Below are 23,853 nucleotides of genomic sequence, written 5' to 3'. Positions count from 1 at the left end.
AATTTTAAAATTTACTGCATCATTTAATCTGTTTGCTACAAAAGAAAGATCACAGGTTTCACTGCTTTTAGTCATAATTGGTTGCCTTAATGTGATAGTAGTAATAATAGTCTATATATAATATTGTTTTTTAGTGATTTCTTTGAAAGTAAGCTGCACGAATTTGATATGCGTGTAGTTCTAGGTATCTAATATCAATGTGTCTATCTAACAGCATTTTCCAATGTATCGAGAGTCGGATGCAGGGTGTTCCGAACCTGACGAGGCTCCTGAAGATGAGAAGTTCCAGAAGTTCAGAGAACGATGGGAATGTCTTTCTAGAGAATCTTCTGATATGGTAAGTATCAGTTAAACTTTATAACCGTGATATACAGAGTGGCGCGGAGCCAACTGATACATTTCAAAGTTGAATATTACGTAGATACGATAGCTTTGACTGGATTGCAGGTAAGGGATGGGAAGCGGATAGGATACCATTTCGTGAGAATATCATAATGTTTATCATAGACATTGTTGGAGCGTTGAATAACGTGTTTTCTATCCGTACTTTTTACGGAACGAAGTCAGTTGTTCAAAGTTGAGACATTTCATTGTTAGCTGACATTGCTCCAAGAGTACATTGTAACTGTTACAGTATTCTTAATTATCATAAGAATACTGTAACAGTTACAGTATTGTTAGAGTATCGCTAATTCAACTCATGCTGACCAATCCGTCCTGCAAATTTTATTTTCCTCCACCTAATATTTTCACCTACAATACTATCACGTGGCCCTATATCGCCAGTATTGCGCCCAATTGGATTACTTCCCTACAGGTGCTCTTCAGTATTTCTTTCCTTCTTCCTTTCCCTATTTGATGAAGCATTTAGTGAAAGGATGTGACAGTTACTCTACCGATCCAGTTAATTGATCAATGACGTATTCGTATATTCTGTAAAGCACATATTCAAATACAATTTTTGGTTTATAGAATGAAGACTGTGTTCTGTTTTTCTTCAAACCACGTATTTTCTTCATTCGCTTCCTAATAGCATCTAGTCTTTCAGCGATAGAAGAAGAAAAATGTACATCTGGGTAACGGAATTGTGTAAAAGACCTTTATTCATCACGACCGCCCACAGCAAGAAGCCATGACACTTACGTTCAAGTTCTATTGTAAAGTTAGACGGTAATTCTAGAGAAATAACCTGAGCAATGTCTCTCGTAGCACAGAAAAATATTCGCAATCACATAATAAATCGAAAGAAAGCTAGAAAGCACGCCAGCACCATAAACGAAACTAAAAGTTCATTAGAACTTCCTAACGTCTTTTAAGAAGAGCAAATAAAATAAGAGGACAACATACAAACACCTATTACCAGCAAATTTTTAAATTTTAGAGTGAGAATTAGGAAAACAGATGATTTTGGAGAAAGAAAGGGAAACATTGCAAGACACATAAGTAAAGGTAGTTGAGTTCGAAAGTTGATACACACAACAAGTGCATCAAAAACCATACATACATACATACACACTTTAGCGTTTTTTTTTTTTTTTTTTTTTTTTTTTTAATGTGCTGACAAATTGTACACAATGAGAAGATAAACACAACTCAATAGCATCTTGCAATGAGCTCTCTCTTGCACTGATTCGATTTAATCAATTAACAGTATTCTCAAAACGATCGCATTATTTTTCATTTATATAGTTTTTGAACGAAAGAGAGCCTTAAACCCGAAAGAGAGAGAGAGAGTTTGACAGGTGACAATACACATCGTGGGAGTCAAATGACATACTGCGATCACAGGAGCTCATGGGTTGCCTCACTGATTAGGGAAGAAAATAATAACCTGAGTGTTGCGAGTGGTTAACTATTGGTGAATAAAAGTGGCAAATATACATGTATCGGGGATTCAACTTCAACATGGAAATCTATTGCATGGCAGGAGAAATTTTTTTCATTATTTCCTTAATTTGGAATATGTGGTTGCATTACCGTGGCCGATCACATTCGCTTAACTTAGTCAAATTTCTGGACGGGAATTGAAGTATAGTAATCCAGCATTGATGGACTGAACATTTCATTTTTTTTGAAACTGGAACTGAAAACTATGATTTAAAAAAAAATATACTGTTGTGATTATGTTTCTTCATTTCATTCTTACGATTCAGTATTCACTCATCTAATTGTTATTAGATTCAGAGAATTATATTTCGATAATAAGGTTCATTCCAATGTTACTTAATAGACATTATTTCTGTTTGTTTGTTCAAATATACAATACGTAGAAAATTTGTGATAGTATAAAACCATTGTGATAGTATAAATACATATTAATATATTGTACGACGAGGTTAATGTTTTGAAAAACAATTACTGTACAAATGGTAATTGGGTAAATGACCTTTGTGTCGTGTACATTTATTTCTAAAAAATGATTTGTTTTTAAATAATTATTTAGATGCACAAGGGCTCGCAATCATACGTTCAAAGACGAGTATTATTTTATTGTTAGGGGATCTCATTCATTTTCTTGTTTTTGTATCGATAGAGTATATACCTAAATTAAAAGAGATAAAACTTACGCTTTTGCTCGAAGTATTTAAACAGAGAAAAGTATTGTTAGAGCAAAATGAACTAAACCGTAACCAGGCAACTTACCAAGAAACATTTACATCTGTATCAAGAAACATGTATCTGTACAAACGCCGTACAGACAGATTTTCATAATTATCAAGTGAAATACTGCGCAAAATTAAACAAGGGAAAAATACAAGGTACCAGCGTTTATAAGTAAATGCTAGCCAAGCTAGTTATTAATCGTTATATATGAATATGTGTGTTCTGATAATTGTGTATATACAACTATATCATGTATATGTAAGTATAGATGATTATGTTTGTTTGACGTTTTATATTATTGGATATTGCTATTATCTTATATCTATATACAATCTTAATAATTATTTATGTAAAGTAGGCAGTTAAAGTTAAATCAGTGCACTGTTTAAACTAAAACTTCACCATCCTTTCATCTTTGATTAAACTAAAGAATAAAGTCATGACTTGCTAGCATTCGAAATCTTCTAATTTTCCTCTTCGTCAATTGTCTATCTCTCTAGCTTAGTTATTTCCTTATTTCCTTCTCATATGGTTGTTAAATAAAATACTATCATCTAATCCAGATAATTTGCTTACTATAGGATTATATGAAAAAGGTAAAATAAAGATATGTATATTTTATTAATATCTGAAATCTCCACCAAAAAGAAAGAAAAAAAATGCGAGACTTGCATGTATGGGATCTACATAGCTACCGTTAAAGAGGCCGTTACCTGTTATGATGTTGACAGGTTTACTCCATTTACGAACTCGGTTGAGATAATGGCTGTAACTATCTATTGCAAAAATTAGAATTAAAATATTTGCTTACATGCATGTGTATGATATACTATAGTTATCTACCGTTATATTTGCCGTTCTCCGTTAATATGTTAGCGGCTTGACTTCATTAACGAAATGGGTTGAGATAATCGTTCTACCCATTTATTGTGAAAAACAGAGTTCAAATTCTCGCTTACGTGTATGGGACATGGGCTGTAGATAGCCACCGTTAAAGTCGCTGTTGTCCGTTTATATGTTAGCGGATTGATGCCATTACCGAACTCAGCCGAGATAATCACTCTAGCTATCTATTGTAAAAACATAAATAAAATATTCGCGTACATATATGGAACATGGGCTATACAGCCATAAATTCTGTCACACACTATTTTGTGAATATATGAAATTTATTAATCTGCTTTTAATATGTTATAACCACATATATTCTTTACAATTGGCACCTATCAAACTTCAAAATGTCCACCATTGGCACGCACACAGGCTTTGAGTCTCTTGGGCCAGTCATCTATTGCAGTACGGAGAGTATCAATCGGAAAATCCGCCACTGCTGCCACCAAGGAACGCTTCAAACTTTTAAGTGAAGGGTCTTTTCTTGCAGACCATGTCTTCTAACACTGCCCACAGTTTGTAGTCCAGAGGGTTTAAATCGGGGCTACCAGAAGGCCACTCAGCACTGGAGATGAAATTTGAAACATTGGCCTCCAACCACTGTTGTGTCATCCTTGCCTTATGAGCTGGCGCAGAATCTTGCTGGAAGGCCCAGTGATCATTGTTAAACATGGTGTCACTCAAGTCCTTCACAATAGGCTCCAGAACAGTTTCCAAATGTACCCTGGCACTTGTTTTTACACCTTGCTCACAAAAGTGAAGTCTGGTGTAGCCTTCATAGCTCACCTCCCACTAAACCATGACTGAGGAGGGGTGATGACCTCTCTGAACCTTAGGAACTCTCCCACGAGCTTCTCGAGAGCTTGGTGCATATATCCTATCATTTTGGCGGTTAAAGCTCTCTTCAATGGTAAAGATTTTCTCGTCGGCAAAGAGGATTTGCCGATGTCCATTGTTGGCATACCGCTGTAGGAGCTGTCTTGCTTCAGTTTCCTCTGCTGCTTCAGCTGTGGTGTCAAGAAATGCTCCGTGCTCCGCCGATAAGCTCTGACCTTCAGGTCTTCAGAAAGTAACCTGGATATTGATCTTGGGGCCATATTGAGCTCCCGTGCCATGATCTGCTTCCGGAGTGGATTTCGCCGCACACGAGCAGCCCTGCTTTAACAGCTGCCACTGTTCTCACACTGCGAGGACGACCATCCCTTCGCCGGCCACGTACACTGCCGGTCTCAGTAAACCGCTGGATTGTGCGGTAAACAAATCTTTTGCTGATTTTCAGAAGTTTCAGCAGTTTGAAAATCTCACTTGCTGAATTTCCACCCTTATGCAAGGCAAACACTGCAACTCTATTTTTGTACTCACTCTATTCCATGCTTAAGCGAAGCAGATCTACCCGTTCTCTTTCCCTGTTCGACATACACTGGCCAGGGCTGACGAGCTAAATTGTACCTTGCCACCTACACAACAGGTTCTACAGTCAAAGCCAAAAGTTTGTGACAATATTTATGGCTAGACTAGGTAAAGTTACCGTTTTCCGTTAATATGTTAACGGAGTTACGCTATTAAAGAACTCGGCCGAGATAATCGTTCTAGCTATTTATTTTTAAAAAATTCAAAAATTCGTTACATACATAGGTTAAAGATAGCCATCGTTAAAATCACCGTTACTCGTTAACAGTTTAATGGATGGACGTCATTAAAGGACTCGGCCGAGATAACGCTTTAGCTGCCTATTGCAAAAAACAGAATTCCAAAATTAGCTTATATGTATTGGATATTTTTTTTATATAAATACCCACCGTCAAAGTCACCATTACCTCTTAAGACGTTAACGGATTGACTCCGTTAACGAATTCAACAGAGATAATCGATGAAGCTATCTATTTGCAAAAAAAAAAAAAAAAAAAAAAAAGTTAAAAATCGATTAAATGTATGAGATATAGATAGCCACCGTTAAAGTCAGCGTTAAGCGTCAAGATGTTAACAGATTGACTTCGTTAACAAACTTAACTGAGGTAATTGATCTAACTATATAGTGCAAAAACGAAAATTCGCTTTTGTTTAAGAGTTATCGTTCGGAGTAACGGACGTAATACTAACAATACAATCTCAAAAGTCCCACGCATGATCCTAATAATTGTTCCTGTCGTGTCCCTGAATGGAATTTTCAGAAACAACATAAAATAATCAATGTTTAGTCGTGCGACTCGAATCGCTATAGGTTTCTTTATGATCAAGTATGCGTATTATTACAGTTGTTATTTTTAAAAGAAAAAAAAAAAACTACATATAATTATTTATTTTAAGAATTATTTTACTATGAGAGAAGTCATGGTACATTTTAACTAAATTTTTCTTTGATGCATTACAGTTGTATGATACATTACAACCCCGAGTTATTGTTACTGGCCATACACATCATGGCTGTTATCAACTACATAGAAAAGATATTCATGAATGGACCATTCCTTCCTTCAGCTGGAGAAATAAGAATAATCCGAGTTTTATGCTGGTAAGTTTTATCTGGTTTTGAGGAAATGTTAATTGAACACTTACTTTTCAAACTGTTTTCCTTGAAGTGTTACCGTTTTTTAAGGAATATGTTGATAATTCAATTATTATTACAAATATTAAGTATTTTGCCTATTGGCTGGTCCTGAGACTAATGAGTTTTATATATACATAAAAGATTTGAGCCTGGGAATGTTTCTTCCACGTTTCTCGATCTTCAGCTTCCTGTTTTAACCCACAATGTTTTCTTCTATTTTTCAAATAATCGCTCAGTTGTGTTCTTCTTTATCCTGCTCCTCGCTTTTCTTTCATCTTTCCTTCTATGATGGTATAAAGAAGACAATTTCTTCTTAAGTTAGATTAATTCAGTTAACATTTATTTATTCTTTCGTCCTTTATTTTTTAAGTAAACTCACCTTCTGTTTAAGGAATGGTATACGTTTTATGTTTTCCGAGAGGGTTTCTCTCTTCCATGGATGTTTTTCTCCTTTTTATACTTTTTATCGTCTAAAGTAGTCTGCCTTCATATATTAAGATAACAAGTGTAGTACTTATATCATGTCTTCCCAGTTGATCCAAGGAAAAATATTTAAAAAAAAATAAAAATCATGGACATTTATTCCTATTTACGAATTAGGAACGACTCATAAATTTTAGTTATTTTAATGTGGAACCTACAATACTAATTTATGTTCATAAGAGATATGAAAACATAGCGTAAATCATATGCTTGATGTTACCCTCTTTCATGTGTTCTGACTTGATTCTTGCTAGCCTTCGCTGCTGCTAAAGAACAGTCCTTTAAATGCCAGGCCTTACATACAATGTAATCATACATTTTTCGTGACTACGAACTCTTTTATTTTCTATGTCCTTGCGGCAACAGGGAGAGGAGGAAATTGGGTGGAGCTAGCCTGTAAGCTATGTGTTGATCGCGCTCTGAATAGAAGTCGCGACTCGGAAGTTGGGATTTTTTCTGCTTCTCGTGAGAGAAAGACTGACTCACTGTTTCAAGAGCGACATACCTTCACTGTGGATTTTGGTGCGACGTTCATACGTATAACAAATTACTGTGAAGGCAAAAATAGAATACTTCATTAATGCACTTTACGATTTCGTAATTTAATAACACATGATGTACTGGTACTTTTTCCTTTAAGCTTTTAAGAAATGAATGGATATTCTTGAATTACATTATACATTTAAGAGCCAATGCAAAGCTAGAAACAAATATGTAAGTGTTGCATTTATAATTCAAATAAACAGCTATAAAATACAAATAATAGAGAATAGCAAAATGTCGAAAAATAAAATTTCAAATTTTACAAAGAAATAAGCAACATAAACACTGATCTTTCTTGTTTTTAGTTGGCGAAAGGTCAGAATTATCGTGGTTTTGAGCTCATTATCAAGTCGTGTAGGGTAAGTTTAACGCGAGGAACACTCACAGAGGCTTAATAAATTCGGTCTCCTCTAGACTTGCGGAACTCAATGCGTATTTTGGAGCTTCCTTGTGGGTATATGATTGGTAAATGCATTTTCGGCATGGGATACAGGGTTCAATTCCCCCGGTAGGAGCACGTGTGATTCAGAGTATATGTTAAACAGTAGGTCTACGTCTTAATGCTGAAAAGATATCGAATGAATGATTTATTTATGCTTTAGAAACGATCGAAGTTGAATGCATACTTGAATTTCAGTACATAATGTAAGTATTATCACGTCCGTAGTTTACAAGTTAATAAGTAAGCGGCTCGGGGGAAGACAATGGTAAGTCACATTTTCTAACTTTCCAGTAAACTAGAAAAGTTTAACCATTACCAGAACTCCTTCGTAGCTAAGCGGCGTGCTTTTGGCGTGGGACTCGGACTCGATTCTTGGCGGGAGCTCATGTGGTTCGGATTCCACGTTAATCAGTACGTCCCGTCATATATCCTCGCTGCTGAAAAAGGACGTTAAAATCAACTCAACTCAATTAACCATTCCCATGCAATTCAATGCAATGACATAACAAACAAATTTTCCCTGCCATCTGCAAGTAAATTTCTGATATTGAACTATTTACATGGTGTTTTTTGGTCCGATCCCAACCCATTCCACCTAATCACTCAATTTCACCGGAAGCGGCTGTTACTATTGTCTTCTCCCGAGTCACTCAATTATTATAATGTACGAGACATGAATGAAGCTAGTTAACTTTTCACTATTACTTAGTTTTTTTTTCTATCCGTTTCCAATTACACTCTTAGTAAGTATATACGTATATTAATGGTTATATAACCGAATTATTTTTACAGAATCGATTAAGAAATTCACGCTCTCGCCTGCGGTGCGAGCGTTCCCGGGTTTGATTCTCGGTGGAAGAGCACAAAAACTTAATTTCACACTCATTCACTTTCATTAATCATTTGTCTCCTTAAACCTAAAGAAAATAGCCGTGGAACGTTAAACTAAAATTACTTTTCATTAAGAAATTCAAACTGAAGAAATAAGGTGAGCAATATCAGTTGTTTTCTACTTCTTGAATTCTTTATGCTGACCAGTGTATTTAACATTAAAAAAGTTCAATAATTATGTATGCAGGATACACTGGATTCATAAATGTGCAGTGCCAAATTCATTGTTATTTTTTTCTGCATATTTGTATCTTGTATCAGAATTTAAAGAATGCGTTCAAAATGAAAAACCACTAGACGTCCGTGTCGAGAGTATTGCAAGTTTTACTGCCAATGCCGATATAACTTCTTCTTATAGAACTCTGGAGCCACCCTTGTCTGTAAGAATTTTCCAGAGCAGTTTCAGCCACTTGTTGTGTGGCCTTTTTCAAGAGGAGAAACGAATCATGTAATGAAATCATCTTGCAATTTTGGTGCAAGGGTTCTAGAAATTGAAAAACCGAGACTAACCTCTTGATAACTAGCTGTTTCTGAAGAAAATTTCTGCAGAATTTCCTTGGTGAAAGTAGTGGAAATTTAACAAATTTTCTGTAGGCCCCAATGAAAGACCACTAGACGTCCGCGTCGAGAGTATTGCAGGTTTTACTACCAATGCCGATATAACTACTCTGGAGTCACCCTTGGTCTGTAAGAATTTTCCAGAGCAGTTTCAGCCACTTGTTGTGTGGCCTTTTTCAAGAGAAGAAACGAATCGTTTAATGAAATCATCTTGCAATTTTGGTGCAAGGGTTCTAGAAATTGAAAAACCGAGACCAACCTCTTGATAACTAGCTGTTTCTGAAGAAAATTTCTGCAGAATTTCCTTGGTGAAAGTAGTGGAAATTTAACAAATTTTCTGTAGGCCCCAATGAAAGACCACTAGACGTCCGCGTCGAGAGTATTGCAGGTTTTACTGCCAATGCCGATATAACTACTCTGGAGTCACCCTTGGTCTGTAAGAATTTTCCAGAGCAGTTTCAGCCACTTGTTGTGTGGCCTTTTTCAAGAGAAGAAACGAATCGTTTAATGAAATCATCTTGCAATTTTGGTGCAAGGGTTCTAGAAATTGAAAAACCGAGACCAACCTCTTGATAACTAGCTGTTTCTGAAGAAAATTTCTGCAGAATTTCCTTGGTGAAAGTAGTGGAAATTTAACAAATTTTCTGTAGGCCTAACTAAAGTGAGTTTTACTTAAGCATTACCTGAAGAACAATATACACTTAACATACTCACTTAAGGGTATACGTTTAAGAAAAATTGGATGGGAGTTTACCATCCCTTTTCAGTAGCGAGGCTATATGAGACATGGGCGTACAGCTTAATATGGGATCCGAACCACTTGAGCTTGAGATCCGAGAAATCGAACCCGGGTCTCCCGCGCCAAAGGCGCATATGCTATCTACATAGCTATGAGGGTGCTCTAAAAAGAGAGAAAGAAAATAAAAAAGAAAATAACTTAATACTATCATTTCTGCATAGGACGTAGACAGTTTGTTGATAAGTATTTCAATATCGTACATTTTGTTCACCATTTCAACGTCACATAAAATATTTTATAATTCTGATCAAAAAGTGTAAATGTACTTGCTTATCATTAATAGAGCGTGATCATGTCTTTTGTGCAAGAACTCTTTTGTGGGGGAATAACAGAGAATGACTTGCTGAGTTGTAGTTTTAAGTAGATGATATGGCTGGCTTCATATGCGGCAGTATTATGCACGTGATACGCATTTGAGGTATTCATTTTGACCTTACCACAACACCCCTCAGTAACTACTTCCAAATTCTCTCATTAGTATTGTTTAACAGGGAATTTCCATCTCCAACCTTATGCGCAACACTCTGCATCTCCAGCGACGAAATTATCAGTAAACCAGATGCAAAGCCTACCCATATTCGACACCAGTCTGGTTTTTCAACATTCCATTAATTATAATTTGAAGAGGGCGAAACAATTAGTTACTAAAATTGAAAGCAGAACACAACCTCGGTTAGTTTATCCGAACACAAAGATACAGTTACACATTCTATAATTCCGGTTATTGCAGTTCTTTCAACGTAGTTAATTATTTACTTCAGTGGACCAACTACCCAGCATTTTATGTTGAGAAACTCTTTTAACTGCAATTTCTATCAGGATCAACAATCTTTAGTACTTCCGAAATGCTAGATTTTCCACCTGCTTGTCCTAAAACACATAGCTTATTACTACGCTAAAAACCTCAGTTACCAGATTCTACGTCTCTCAAAAGCGACTTATATTATAATTCTATCTGCCGTCTGACCTCTAGTGTTAATAATTTATAATGATTCAACTCCTATTCCTCATAAATTATTTTTATTTTTACTATTATTTAGTTTTGTTCATTTTCATTTTTCTGATTGTCAGTTTGTCTAAAAAGGATTGAGCATTTGGAAGTTAAATTGAGAATGCACTTATTGTGGTTTGGAATTAACGTGATAAAACCACTTATGCATCATTTTGCTCGATGACCATCTGTCAATTTTCCGACATCATAAACCCATCGCTATAGAATTTCTGTGATTTCTGGTTAAAAAAATTGTGACATGTGGTTTTCACAGGCCACTTTTGAAACTAACTTAACAGTATTCAGGGAAAAAAAAAGACGGTACTATATCCGGGCTATACGATGACTGCATTAAAACTTCCTAGCCAGATTCTTTCAATTTCTGTTGTCAGCGTGGTATACAATACCTTTTTTGGAGACTAGTTCCGGCCATTTCTTTTTACTTGCTAGTCGCACTTGCGCTAATTGTTGATAGTACAAATCCAAGTCGATCGTTGTACCCGGCAGCAACAGCAGTTCGTGATACCTGATGCTCTTGTAATCCCACCAAACGCACAGCAGAACCTCCCTGGTCGTCATTGTGGGCTTTCTTACAGACTGTGGAGCGTCTCCTCGCTTCGATCACATTTGTTGTACATTGTTGTCTTAAGTTATCCACTTTTCATCACTCGTGATCAACTGCTTGAGAAATGGCTCAAGTTTGTTACGTTTCAGTGGAGATTTGCAGATAAAAATTCGATCGAATAAATATTTTCGATTTAGTTAGGTAATTAGATTTGAATTTAACGCCCCTTTCAGAAGCAATGCTATATGAGATGTGGACCTTTTGCTTGACGTAGTATCCAAATCTTATGAGCTTCCGCTGGGAATCGAACCCGGGTTTCCCACACCAAAAGTACTTCCACATAGCCACGAGGAAGCTCGTAAATGTAAATGTGTTTGAGCCAGATCATTTGGCACCAAACGTCGAGCTTCTTTTTGTAGCCAGTTTTCTCCAAATGGTTTAAGATTGCTTTTGTTGTGGATGCTTAGGTCATTAACGATGTTATGACTGCTTGCGTGCTGGTATTGCTCGACTTTTGCCAGAATATGCCTGTCATTCACTTTTGCTGTGATTGGTCGCCCACTGCGCGGAGCATTTTGGGCATCGAAATTTCCAGAACGAAAGCTACTGAATCATCTTGCAGCTGTTGCTTTTGATAACGTATCTTGCTCATAAACAGCACAAATTTATTCATGGGCCTGCCAGCGTTTGCGCCTTTATCGAAATAAATTGTAAAATGTTACGCAGTTTTGCTGAAAGTTCACAGAGTTTGTATGTTAATTGTAGTTTTCACTTTTAAAAATAATTTTACTATAAACTCAGCCCAACTCATGTACACACTCTTATTTAAACTGTAGTAACTTAACTAATAAATTCTTGTTTATTATTGTTATAGTCATTGACCTCATTACTGGAAAAAGGTTCTTATTTTATTCGTTAAATAAAATTGTTTTATAGGTGTAAAGGCGTGACTATTGAAATGATTTGCTTTATAATAATTATTTTAGGACGTTACTTGTGAGGTGTGACCAAAAGTAATTTCAGTAGCCTTATTTTATAGTATATGCACATACTTTCATTCGATATACTCTGATACTAATAATAGTACATATACTTTGATTCGAAAAGCCAAACAAATAATTCCGAAAAACGAATCAATGTATTAAAATTTATGTGATAAAATATCAATAATACCTAGGGGAAGGCGTTGTACCTTTGAAACAATGTACCTTTGAACACCTGTGCTTTTCTCGAATTCAGAGCTATCTAGGTGCAGTGATTAAAATTCATTGGAATGATTAAATGAAAAAAGGACTACAAACGCGTTTGGCTGTTGTTTACTGAGTGTTGTGTCGAGTAATGTTCCTTTTAATTTTTTCACCCCCAAAACGAAGATTTTTTGTAGTTACCTTTTGAGTTTTGTGCTCTTCGGTTTTCGCAACTTGTGATATTTATTTGTCCAATCTTGGGGTAGAATCATTGGTGAATACAGTAACATTTTTAGTTTTAACTTCTGTTCAATATTTAAGCTAGTGGAGAACTTTTTTTCGTAATGGTGACCCTCTTGTACCTATGAACATTAATGCATCGTGTACCTTTGAACGATAAATAATACTGTTAAAAGCTACACAATGTAAGTAGTTAAAACAATTGATATATTTTATATAGGTTAGATTAGGATATAAAGTTATTAATTATAATTTTAAGTGTTTCTATATATTCACTTATTATATAACATAATGTTAAGAGTTGTATATGCTCAACTTTATTGTTCACAAGTTTTTGTTAGAACTTCTCTTCAATTTTTAATTTAATTAATAAAATTTTAATTCTGGGGAGCTTTTTATAGCTAAACCTTTTATTGCAATTTATGACTGTTAATATTTGTGGCTTCTTTTTATATTATTGCCGCAGAAACATTGTAATTATCACTGTTCAAAGGTACAAGAGGGTCTGTTCAATGGTACATGACCATAATGTACCTGTGAACAAAACGGATTTGTTCTTATTTTATCTTATAAAAGCTATTGTAATTATGTAACACGTTTAAAAATCATCCTCTCTGATAGCAAAGAGATGACACATCAAATGTACGACAAAAATTGGAGAAAAAGTGCTGAATATTAGCACCAAAATTTCGAAGACTCTAAAAGTGTTCACAGGTACAACGCCTTCCCCTATTAACAAAATATTGGCTACTTACCAATGAATCCTCCCTTAAGAAGTGTAAATATTTTTCAAACGTTTCCGGAACACGAATCTGGTCCCGTCCTCAGTGGCAAAGTGAAAAGGATTAAATAGGATAGGAGATAAAAGCTCTAAAACAAGGAATACATACCACCTATATTCACGTATACCTCCTATAATGTACCATACATATCAAACAAGGATACATGTACACCTTTTATATCTCCTACCCGTTTTAATCCTTTTCACCTTGCCGCGGAGGACGGAACCAGCTTCGTGTTCCGAAACGTTTGAAAAATATTTACATTTCCCAAGGGAGGATTCATTAGTAAGTAGCCAATTTTTTCTTAATTTGAATCATCCTCTTATGTGCCCATATAATTTTAATCAATAATACTTCTTTAGATATCATACTTTGAATTCGAGCAGTACTTAATTTCTTGTTTTGGTTTGGAATGTGTATATTGATAATAAAAACAAATCACAGAAAGCACACCTAGAAATTAGATCAAATTAGTAATAAAATTAAATGTTTTAAAGCAAGATAATAATAACTCTTTTCATTGTTGTAACTAGTGCACATTTTAAACTTTCATGTAATTTCATTCTTTAGACTCATATTTCTTTCTTTGTTTTTATATATTTCGTAGGGTGTCTTCTATCCGAACAACTATGCTGTTTCTAAATGTTACATGCCTCAAGAGTCAACAGTGTACCTCATATATTGTATAGGAAGTGCAGCTGTTGCATTTTCCATTTTATTTTCATCGAGGAGATTGTGTCGACCGTCTCGCTATATGAAGAAAAGCTAGGACAATTTGTATGTTATTCATAGTCCTTCGTCTTACAATTTTCAACCTAATGTGTGTTGTAATGTCCCACGTATTGTGAGATAAGGAAAAGGAAAATAGCAGAGTTCTCTTTCCTCGTTGTAATATAAGTTAGAACAGTGTTTGAGAAATTGATTTGGAAGGAATGAGATCTCTGCTTAAGGTAACTGGGAAGTATTGCTGTTCTAGAATCATCAGTTGCTTTGAAAATACATATGATAATATCCACTGTTTGTAAAATTTTCCCAGTGACAATGATAAATTATTTTCATCCATGAAATACTACAAGGACAAGTTATATGTTAACTGGGAAAATGCGACCTAATATTGTGAAATGAAATACGAATAGGAGGATGAGTATTCATAAATTGAAATTCAAGACTTTCTACTTTTTCGAAGGTCACGTGTATTCACGTATTTAGACAGATGTACAAAGTAAGCATCAATATTGTGTATGATCGTATATGATCGTATTGCAGAGAACGTGCCAAAGATACTTGAATACTACAGTTAACGTCTGGAACCGATTTCCATCAGCATAAAAGGTTACACTGTTTCTCATTTTTGTAGGGTTATTATTTTGATGGAAGTTCTCAATATTCCAGAATAACTTCTAACATGCATTGTTGCGACATAACATACACAGTTTTAACCGAACAGTCATCAGGGTTTGGGTTTAATCTCATTTACTGGGGTATAGAAACAGTATATTAACTTTTTTTTTTTTTTTTTTTTTTTTTTTTTTTGAGGGGAGAGAGAGTCGTTGTGTATTGCTGTTGTTTATCAACATATAAGGATTTCACAGTCAGTGGAAGGTCACTTGCCATCAATGTAAGAAGATTTGATACACTGCAAATATTCGGTAGTCGTTTCGTTTTAAAAACTTCTTAATGTCGGGGGTTTAAGAAGGGAGTTGCGTGTGTACTGATATTCTTCTGTATGGCTAAGAGAAAGACAAAAATGTAAACTTACTTATTTAAACATTACAACTTATAAGGATCGACATATTCAGATGAAAAACAGTGTTGACAATCGCAAATTTTCTAGAGCAAAACTTCAACGTAACAATCAGAAGCAAGTATGAAAGTGCAGTCAAATCATAAACGTATGAATTTTTACTTTACTTATTTATTTATTCATTTTTAACTGCGAGTTTTTGAGTGAGAGAATAAAATACTGTAAAGAAAGGGAAGAAAGAGTAAACGAGAAATATTCTAGAGTAAAATAAGGAGATGTGGACTTTTATATGGTTATTGGTATTTTATTGAAAATGGAAAAGTAGTGGTAATAAATTATTGAGATATTCGTCTTAATGTTCAGAGAAGTAGAAATTGAAAGAAATAAAGAAGCAAAGAAAACAATCACTTCAGTTCATTGTAAGTTTTTATTTTTATATTTGTTATTTGATTTCCATTTTTTGTCAACCAAGAGCGAAATGGTATATTCTATATATATATTTTTGTTCCTTTGTGTTAAGTATGTCTGTATTAATAATGCAATTTTGCTCTATAAATCCCTGTCCTGTTATTGCGTATCTCACTCATTTGTAATGCTGAGGATATGAAATTGTGTATTACAAAGAGAAATTTCATTTCGTGTTGATGATAGTTTACAGTGAAATGTGATATATTACCATCATTCACTCTTCATTATCGGTTCCACTGCAGAACGTTAAAGTGGCTTCCACATCCTGCTTGTTATAGGAATTCCATTTCATACGCTTAATATTTTCCCGTCCAATTTTTATATCCTCCATTTATCTTTTAGCAATGTGATATAGATTAAACATAATTTAATGTTGCGTATCTAGTTTCTTTCCGTTTTAGAACTTGAATTTTCGTGAAAGATTTCCTTGGTGATTAAGCATAATTTTAGGTGGTAAATTTAGCATTACCGCTATTCACATTGCTCCAACACACAGCCACTTGTACACACATCATTATAAAACAAACAGTGATATCTATTTAGTAAATCATTTCAAGCCATCTCGAGAGGCACATATCTCATATAAAACCGAAAAAAAAGTTGTATTTCTCGAGGTATCAACATCATTCTGAGGTCAGCTACTAATTTCAAGTTAGATGCAAAGTTAGTAGTTGTGTCAGGATTAACTGTAGAGATACTGTAGAGATTTAATTTAAGTTTCAAAGGGGATTGTTCAAATAGAAATATATTTAAAACTATTTGACAGAATTTCTAGATTTAATTGAACTTAATAATTTGTACATATCTCTAGAATCTTTTCTAAACAATAATGATCTTGAACAAAAATGATCATTTGCAGGAATTTCAGGAAACTTTTCTTGATAAACGAACTATTAGAGATCGAAATGTCTTCTGTTATCCATGGTTCGATCCCAGCTCGCGTCAAGAAAGCTTTGTGATGGACAAATAATGTGTGCGTGGATTTTCTTGGAGTTCTCCCGCTTCTTCCCACTTTTTTCATTCCACTATATACTTCATTTCTCATCATCACTGCCTCCTTTAGCCTAGCTAGCATAATCGTGGGACGTAAAACATAAAAGTTTCATTTCATTTCATTTTCTTCTGTTGTCTAAGCAATCGGAAAATTGTTCCTTCTAACACGGAAAAAGTATTGCGGTTTGTTTTCTTTTCAATAAACATGAGAGAGAGAGAACTCTTTTTTAAATACGTGAGTGGTTTTTATTTATTTATTTTTTAAGCGTTGGCATAAAATAAGTAAGATCGTATGAGATACTGCTGAAAATGCAATACTAATGAAATTTAGACATCCCTTAATATTTATTCTCAACTACCATAGATATTAGAATAGTAATTTGTTCTGTGGGTGTGATAGTCACAATTCTAAGGTAAGGTCATATTTTGTACATTCCAGAACTCCTAAGTATATTTGTTTCTTAAATCTGAGTTTCCTTTTGCGTATCGTTTGATCGTTGTTGATGAGTAACACTATTTTCATATTCCGGTAGAGTCATAATCCATACATCAGGCTAATGTATACTTGCGTACCTCTTTTGTTGTGATCGATAGTGGTTGGAAAATGTTTTTGATTCTCTACTTCTTTTTTCGTAGAGTTTTGATATGCGCTTATATGAGTGTAATTGAATTTATTTATTTTTATTTTTTTTATTTGTTTATTATTATTATTATTATTATTATTATTATTATTATTATTATTATTATTATTATTTGTGGGATTAAAATGGTCACTCACTTATACGATAAATTTAAGTATTGTAAAATATTTGTTGAAAATTTTGTTTTTTATGAAAATGTTTGAGACTAGTTAGCTATCTTATTAGTTTTGGTTAACTGTGGATATTCCTTGGCTGTTTATATAACATATTATACATTTTTTTTTTTTTTTTTTTTTTTTTAGCTGTGTTAATATTCCTCTTCAATAATCAAAAATCATATACGATATAAACAGAGTATCTGCGCTAATTTTTAGAAAAATAATTGTGGAAGTAGACTGATTCAGTAACTTACAGATATTGTGTAAGTGTTTAGAACTTTTTTTTCGAATAGTTTGAAAAATACGAATTCAGATAGAGTGTCGTGTGAATAGAGTTGAACCGATTACAGATTTATGCTGACTTAGCCAATAAAGACAATGAGATTTCGAACTATAAATACATCTTTTAGAATTAAAATGCTGCTACCAATATTACTCGACAGATACATCATCGAATTTTTAAACCATTATTTTTCAGCCTCTCAAACAAACCTATTTAACATGAAACATTTTCGTTATAAATATTGCTTTGCTCAAGATAGAATATGACACTTAAAAAAATTACGAAGGCCTAGTCATAAAAGTTATTTATATGCTGCTTTTTAGAGTACAGTGATTTCACTTATTGGATTTCAGGGAATAATGATTTCAATTAATTATATGGATTTTTTAGACCATGCTTTATCAAGAAATGAAAATATTCTGTTTAATTTATGGAACAATTTTATTATTGTTGCTAAAGTTATTTAAATAATTTATCATATTATATAATTGTACAAATAATTATTTTTTTTTGATTATTCGAATTTTAACAGCACTGAATTTTATAATGATAATGTTCAATCTTACCTTCATCCTGAAAGATGTACAACTAGTTAATTGTGTGTGTGGTTTAGCAATAGAAAAAATAATCGGGTAAACGATCGAATAAGTATTTCAGAATAAATAAATAATAGATTTGGTATGAAGAAAATTTGCTTTTGTTAATCTCAAAATGATGGGAATGTCAGACCAAAAAGAGGAAAAGTGATGAATCAATCATATCTTTCTAGTCTCCGAGATGACATTTATATTTAAGTTCGTTTATCTATATCTGAAAGGTTCTTTTTTTTTCTTTTTTTTCTTTTTAATTTCTATTATGACAATCAATGGAAGAAGGCAATCTGTTAGTGTTTAAATTCTTATGGCTGTATCGTTTTGTTCTTTTCAACATATTCTGTCTTATATTAAGTGGAATATGTATGTCATTTTTTAGTAAATTGGAACACCTGGTAGTAACTTCTAATGACGTGTTAAAATTTATTATGTCCAAGGTTTTATTTCTTCGTAGAATATTTGGTAGTTTTACTCTTTCTATATCGAAGGAAATGTTCCTTTTGTTGGGAACGAAAAAAAAAAAGAACTGTTAAGTGGTATGAATCTTAGTTGCAAATGATTCATTCTTGATTCTGTTGAACTTCTCTAAATCTTAAATCAGATAGCGTGCGTAATGGTACTATTTTTGTATGTAAACAGTATTTAAACACGTGCGTATAAATAGCTATCTTTGTATGGTTGTCCAGCGGAAAACTAACATCATTATTGTTTGACCGTGAAGTACACAGCAAAAAATGAGGTGTTGAAACAACACAAAATGATTACCACTTTAACGTGTTACTTGTGTGTCAATTCAACACCAAGCACATAGCCCGTAGAGCATATCAGAAATACCTCCTTACTGGCTGTGAGTATTTGCATTATTTTATATTGTTTAGGAAATATATTTCGCATTTACAGCAAGTGACTAGTGGAATAACATTCTATGTTTTCTGTAATCGGTCACAATAATATTATTGTAAACCTGTGAATCATCTGACAACATTTACACAGGTAGCAGTGCTTCCATCTGTTTTCTTTATCTATTATTCTTGTGTCTTAGCACGTATGAACAGAAGATGGCAGAAGTGTTGCCTATGTAACTGTTGTCAGACGATTCACAGGTTTACAACAATATTATTGTGATCGATTACAGAAAACATAGAACATTATTCGTTACTTGGCATAAGTGCCAAATATATTTCGCAAAGCTTTGTTCATATTAAACAATAAATACCAATGCAAATTCTCTCAGGTAGTAAGTAGTTATTTCTGATATGCTCGGAAGGCGATGTGCTTGGTGCTGAGTTAATACACAAGTAACACGCTTAAGTGGTAGTCATTTTATGTTGTTTCAACGCCTCATTTTTTACAGTGTATGCACTTGAATTTCAATTATATTGATGTTCATTATAAGATTTTGAGTTGACATAAATGAAATACATAGGACCAATTTGAGAAAAATCAGATATAAATCCTTTCAATTTGTATTATTTTTAAAAATTCTAATTTCTTCCATAAGTAATTTTTAATACAAATTTTAAACAAAATAATAAACATAATTTATAAGCCTTCAATAAGTTTTCCGGATTCTTCGTACGTTAGGAATTAGGTAGTGAGAATATTTATTTATTTAATTCAGATACCATTTAGGTTTTTAAAAACATTTGTTAGACTGAAGTGAACGAATTGTATAATATAGTTGTATTTGTAAAATTTCCCATATATGTCGTGTGTCCTTTCCAAGTATTTACGTTAATTCTATTATTGAAACATCTTTCAGTATAACTAGTGAAAGATGAATGAACTGACCATTGTAAAGAAAACAAACCATATATTAAAGTGCCATAAGGTTTGTCGTTTACGTGCTTTGTGTAGCGAGCGTTAATTAAAATACTTGAGAATTCAGATAGTTTGTAGACCGGTGTTTAAACATTAATTTTGATGTATTAAGAGATTGTAAATATGTGTTCCATATTATACTTAAGTTTAATTAATCAGGGTCAGTAATTGATACTTGTTACTAGTCGTAAACGTTCAAGTTGATGTTTGTTAAAGTAGCACTTAAAAAGGATGTAAATATATGTTTTTCTTTTGGAAATAGATATGCTCATCGTATTTGTGTAAATTTATCTTCGTAGTCTTAAAATTTCGAAACTTGTTTTTAAAAGTTTCGAAGGATTATTTTGTGTGGAATACTCGAGTTTTGTTTTCATTTTGTTAGTTATTTATATTGCAGGGAACAGAAACATACATTGTCTTCCGATAGGTGAATTGTTTTAAATTTATAACTGATAGGTGAATTGTTTTAAATTTGTATGTCCCATTATATTTAGATGAGAAAGCACTTACAAATCAAATTAAAGAAAGAATAATAATAATAAAAAAGATGTTTGAGATGTTTATTCTTGTAAATGAGTGGAAAATTATTTTCTTACTTGCTAATCCATTTGTATATGTGTGTGTACCGTATATAGACAGATTTATTTTTCTTCAAAAATTAACTCAGTTTGACAGGAAATGATGTTAACCTTTTTTCTAAACATAATACAATTTATGAAATTAAGAAGAGTGGAATCTCAAACTGAAACTCAAGCAGTGGCGGCCATTGACCTTGTTGCAACACCAGGCTATTTTTTAAAAAATAATTCTTTTCATTATTTTGAGTTGATTTTGAGTTTAACGTCCCTTTCAGCAGCGAAGCTCTATGAGACGGGAACCTACTGATTAATGTGGAGTCCAAACCGCATGAGCTCCCATCGGAAATCGAACCCGGGTCTCCCACGCCAAAGGCGTGTACGCTAACCGCTTAGCCACGAAGTAGCTCTTGATTATTTTGAGGTATGAGTAATTTCCATAGGTAAAATTTCACATTGAGTGCCCACTGATGTAAAGAACTTGGTATTGGAGCCAACGATAAGTCTGCTTTCCTCTATTTCACGCATTGCAACTCAGCTGAAACACGCCCTCCAACGCGGAGCGAAGTTTCCACGTAATAGTTTTCATACTATATAAATTGCAAAGCACCGAATAGAATTCTCGCTTTATAATCCTGAACAGTGAACACTATTACACTAATGATATTGTTCGAACCTAATCTGTTACAAATAACCAGGAAATTAATGTAAAGATAGGGGGCACCGTGATTTAGTGGTAGAGCGTTCATCTCTGATGCAAAGATTTGCAGGTACGATTTCAGGCTATCTGAGCATATGATGAATAATATTGTAGGTCCAGCCACCAGCGACGCAACTAGCTAGTTGTCGCCCAGGGCAAGAACTCGCCTTACCCCCCCCCCCCCTTACCCCCATGACAAACCAAACGGAAACGCTCCCAGACTAACCAGATATTGGCATCACACAGTAACTTTCCTATTTCATCTTTTCTTCAAGTCGTAAAGCTTGATTTCAAAATTGCAGTACATAATTTAATTTTTAGTAGGAGATAAAACACCAAACTAATTAGTACTTGATTGCTAAATAATCTGAGAGTACCATACTTGACATATTCTTATAGTCTTACCATAATAACTGCGAATCACAATGTTTTTGGAATTATATCGGGATGTGCATATGTGTAGAATGAATCACTAGTTTGTTGCTTTAGAATTGAATATTTAATTATGACAAACAATCAAGCTTTTGTCTCGAGTGTTATACTCGGACATTCTGCAAATCCCTTCAATCGCTGTAAGTTGAATGAAAACAGAAAAGGCTGGAACTTAAATTTAACTTTGTGAGCTTTTTTGGCTGCAAAGGTTTTTACAATGACCTTACAAGATAGCTTTGAAGCTAACTTATGCTCTATAGATATGATTCTAAGTTTGGTGAGTCGTTGTCCTGTTAAATTTCTGAGGTAATATTTTATGATCTTTAGTTTGCTAAAACTGCTTTCCTTGCCTTATAATGAAAATATTTGCCCACGTTGCGCCCCTACTCCGGCTCCTCCCTCTAATTACGTCACTTTCAGCCACATAGGGTTCTTTTGCTTCCTTCTACTGTTCGTCATTCTAACAATTATTTTGTTCTACAATATTGCCAGTATTTAACGTAAAAAAGAAAAGATGTTCAGCAACTGATAGATAACATCAAGCTGAACAAAATAAATTTTTATGTTGTTCGTTGCCAGTAATAATTGACAATAACGTACATGTAAAAAAAAAAAATAAAAAAAAGATAGTATCTATTGTTGTGTTTCTTTTCCTAACGGTGACGCACCTACTTTTAACAGTGATACACATAACTACTCTTAATTAACTTACATTGAGAATAAGAGTTAGGGAATTATTTGCCTTTGTTAATTATGCCACACTGTTTTCCTCTTTAAAGTGTGCTGCATTCTTGAGATTACTTCTTCATTTACCATTTGTCTCCTTTAGCTCCTTAGGGTGACTGTAGGACTTAAGTATTTCATTCAATTTAATTTTATGATAATAATGACTAAGCTCGTAGCGAATTGCTGTGTGGTTGCAGAGTAGTAGTAGGAAAGATAATGAACTTTTATTCCTAATAATATGATGAAAAGCTTTGGCAAGTGTAGTGAGGAATACACAGTATATGTGAAATGAGCAACAAAGGCACCGGAAGGGATATTCACGCGAATTATACAGAGTGCTTTATCAAAGAGAGAATTATAAGCTTCATCAAAGTATTAACATTTTTCTCAAATACTTCATTGTTGGTATCTATAACACAGTAACACAGTACGTATAATAAGCGCTGCTTTTTTAATATGTGCATAATAGAAAAGAAATCAGGATTAAGAAAAGAGACGAGTTATAATAATAATAATAATAATTTATTTCTGTATGAATAAATTAATGCTTTATTTCTGCTAAATTCTTATATATATATATATATGTCATTTTGCTGTGTTAACTTATTCCCTAGCAGCACATTTGGTAGATTAATCCTCGGCATGGTTGGGAAATAGTAATTGCCAAAAATCTTGAAGAATGCGTTGACTCAACATATAAAGTGTATATTGGTCAACCAACAATTGGCCATCATTTATCCAAAAGTTTCGACTTCAAACTCTCAATCACAATGTTACTACTTTCGTAGAGGCTACATTGTAATTTAGTCGGTTGGCAAATTCTGGGCAAAGCGGCCAGTTGCAGCGTTGGTAGTTGACTAGCGTATTGCTTCCCATCGTTGGGCCTACTAACTGTACTGCTAGGGTTATTTTTATATCAATCTTATTTAAGTACGGAACTCGAAAAATTACCATAGCACAAGATATAAAATATATTGTATAATATAATACACGAAAGTATATATTATATGAATTACATAAAAATGCACACGAAATACATAAACAAATTAAAAATTGAATAATATTCGATCAAGAAGGTAATAAAATGATGAAATACTTTCTACAACGAAATTTGAATTAGTAGAGCTCTCCTACTTATCCTAACATACAGAAAATAAATACATTACAATACATCAATTTAAGTTCAAATATTTAT

The 23,853-nt window shown here is 33.7% G+C and overlaps 1 protein-coding gene across 1 annotated transcript in view; it reads left to right on the top strand.

Moving 5' to 3' along the window:
• PGAP5 (Per1-like protein PGAP5) overlaps positions 1–20,798 on the top strand; it is a 53,771-nt gene extending 32,973 nt beyond the window's left edge. The window contains exons 8-10 of the mRNA XM_081743660.1: positions 215–337; positions 5,867–6,007; positions 14,132–20,798. Coding sequence (XP_081599786.1) covers positions 215–337; positions 5,867–6,007; positions 14,132–14,293 — 426 coding nt within the window. The 3' untranslated portion in view covers positions 14,294–20,798. The remainder of the gene's footprint in view (positions 1–214; positions 338–5,866; positions 6,008–14,131) is intronic.
• The last annotated feature ends 3,055 nt before the right edge of the window (positions 20,799–23,853 follow it).

This window comes from Thermobia domestica, chromosome 2 (assembly GCF_964235325.1).
Source record: "Thermobia domestica chromosome 2, izTheDome1.hap1.1, whole genome shotgun sequence".
NCBI lineage: Eukaryota > Metazoa > Arthropoda > Insecta > Zygentoma > Lepismatidae > Thermobia > Thermobia domestica.
Note: the sequence above shows the minus strand (reverse complement) of the source record. Positions and strands in the feature narration are given on the sequence as shown.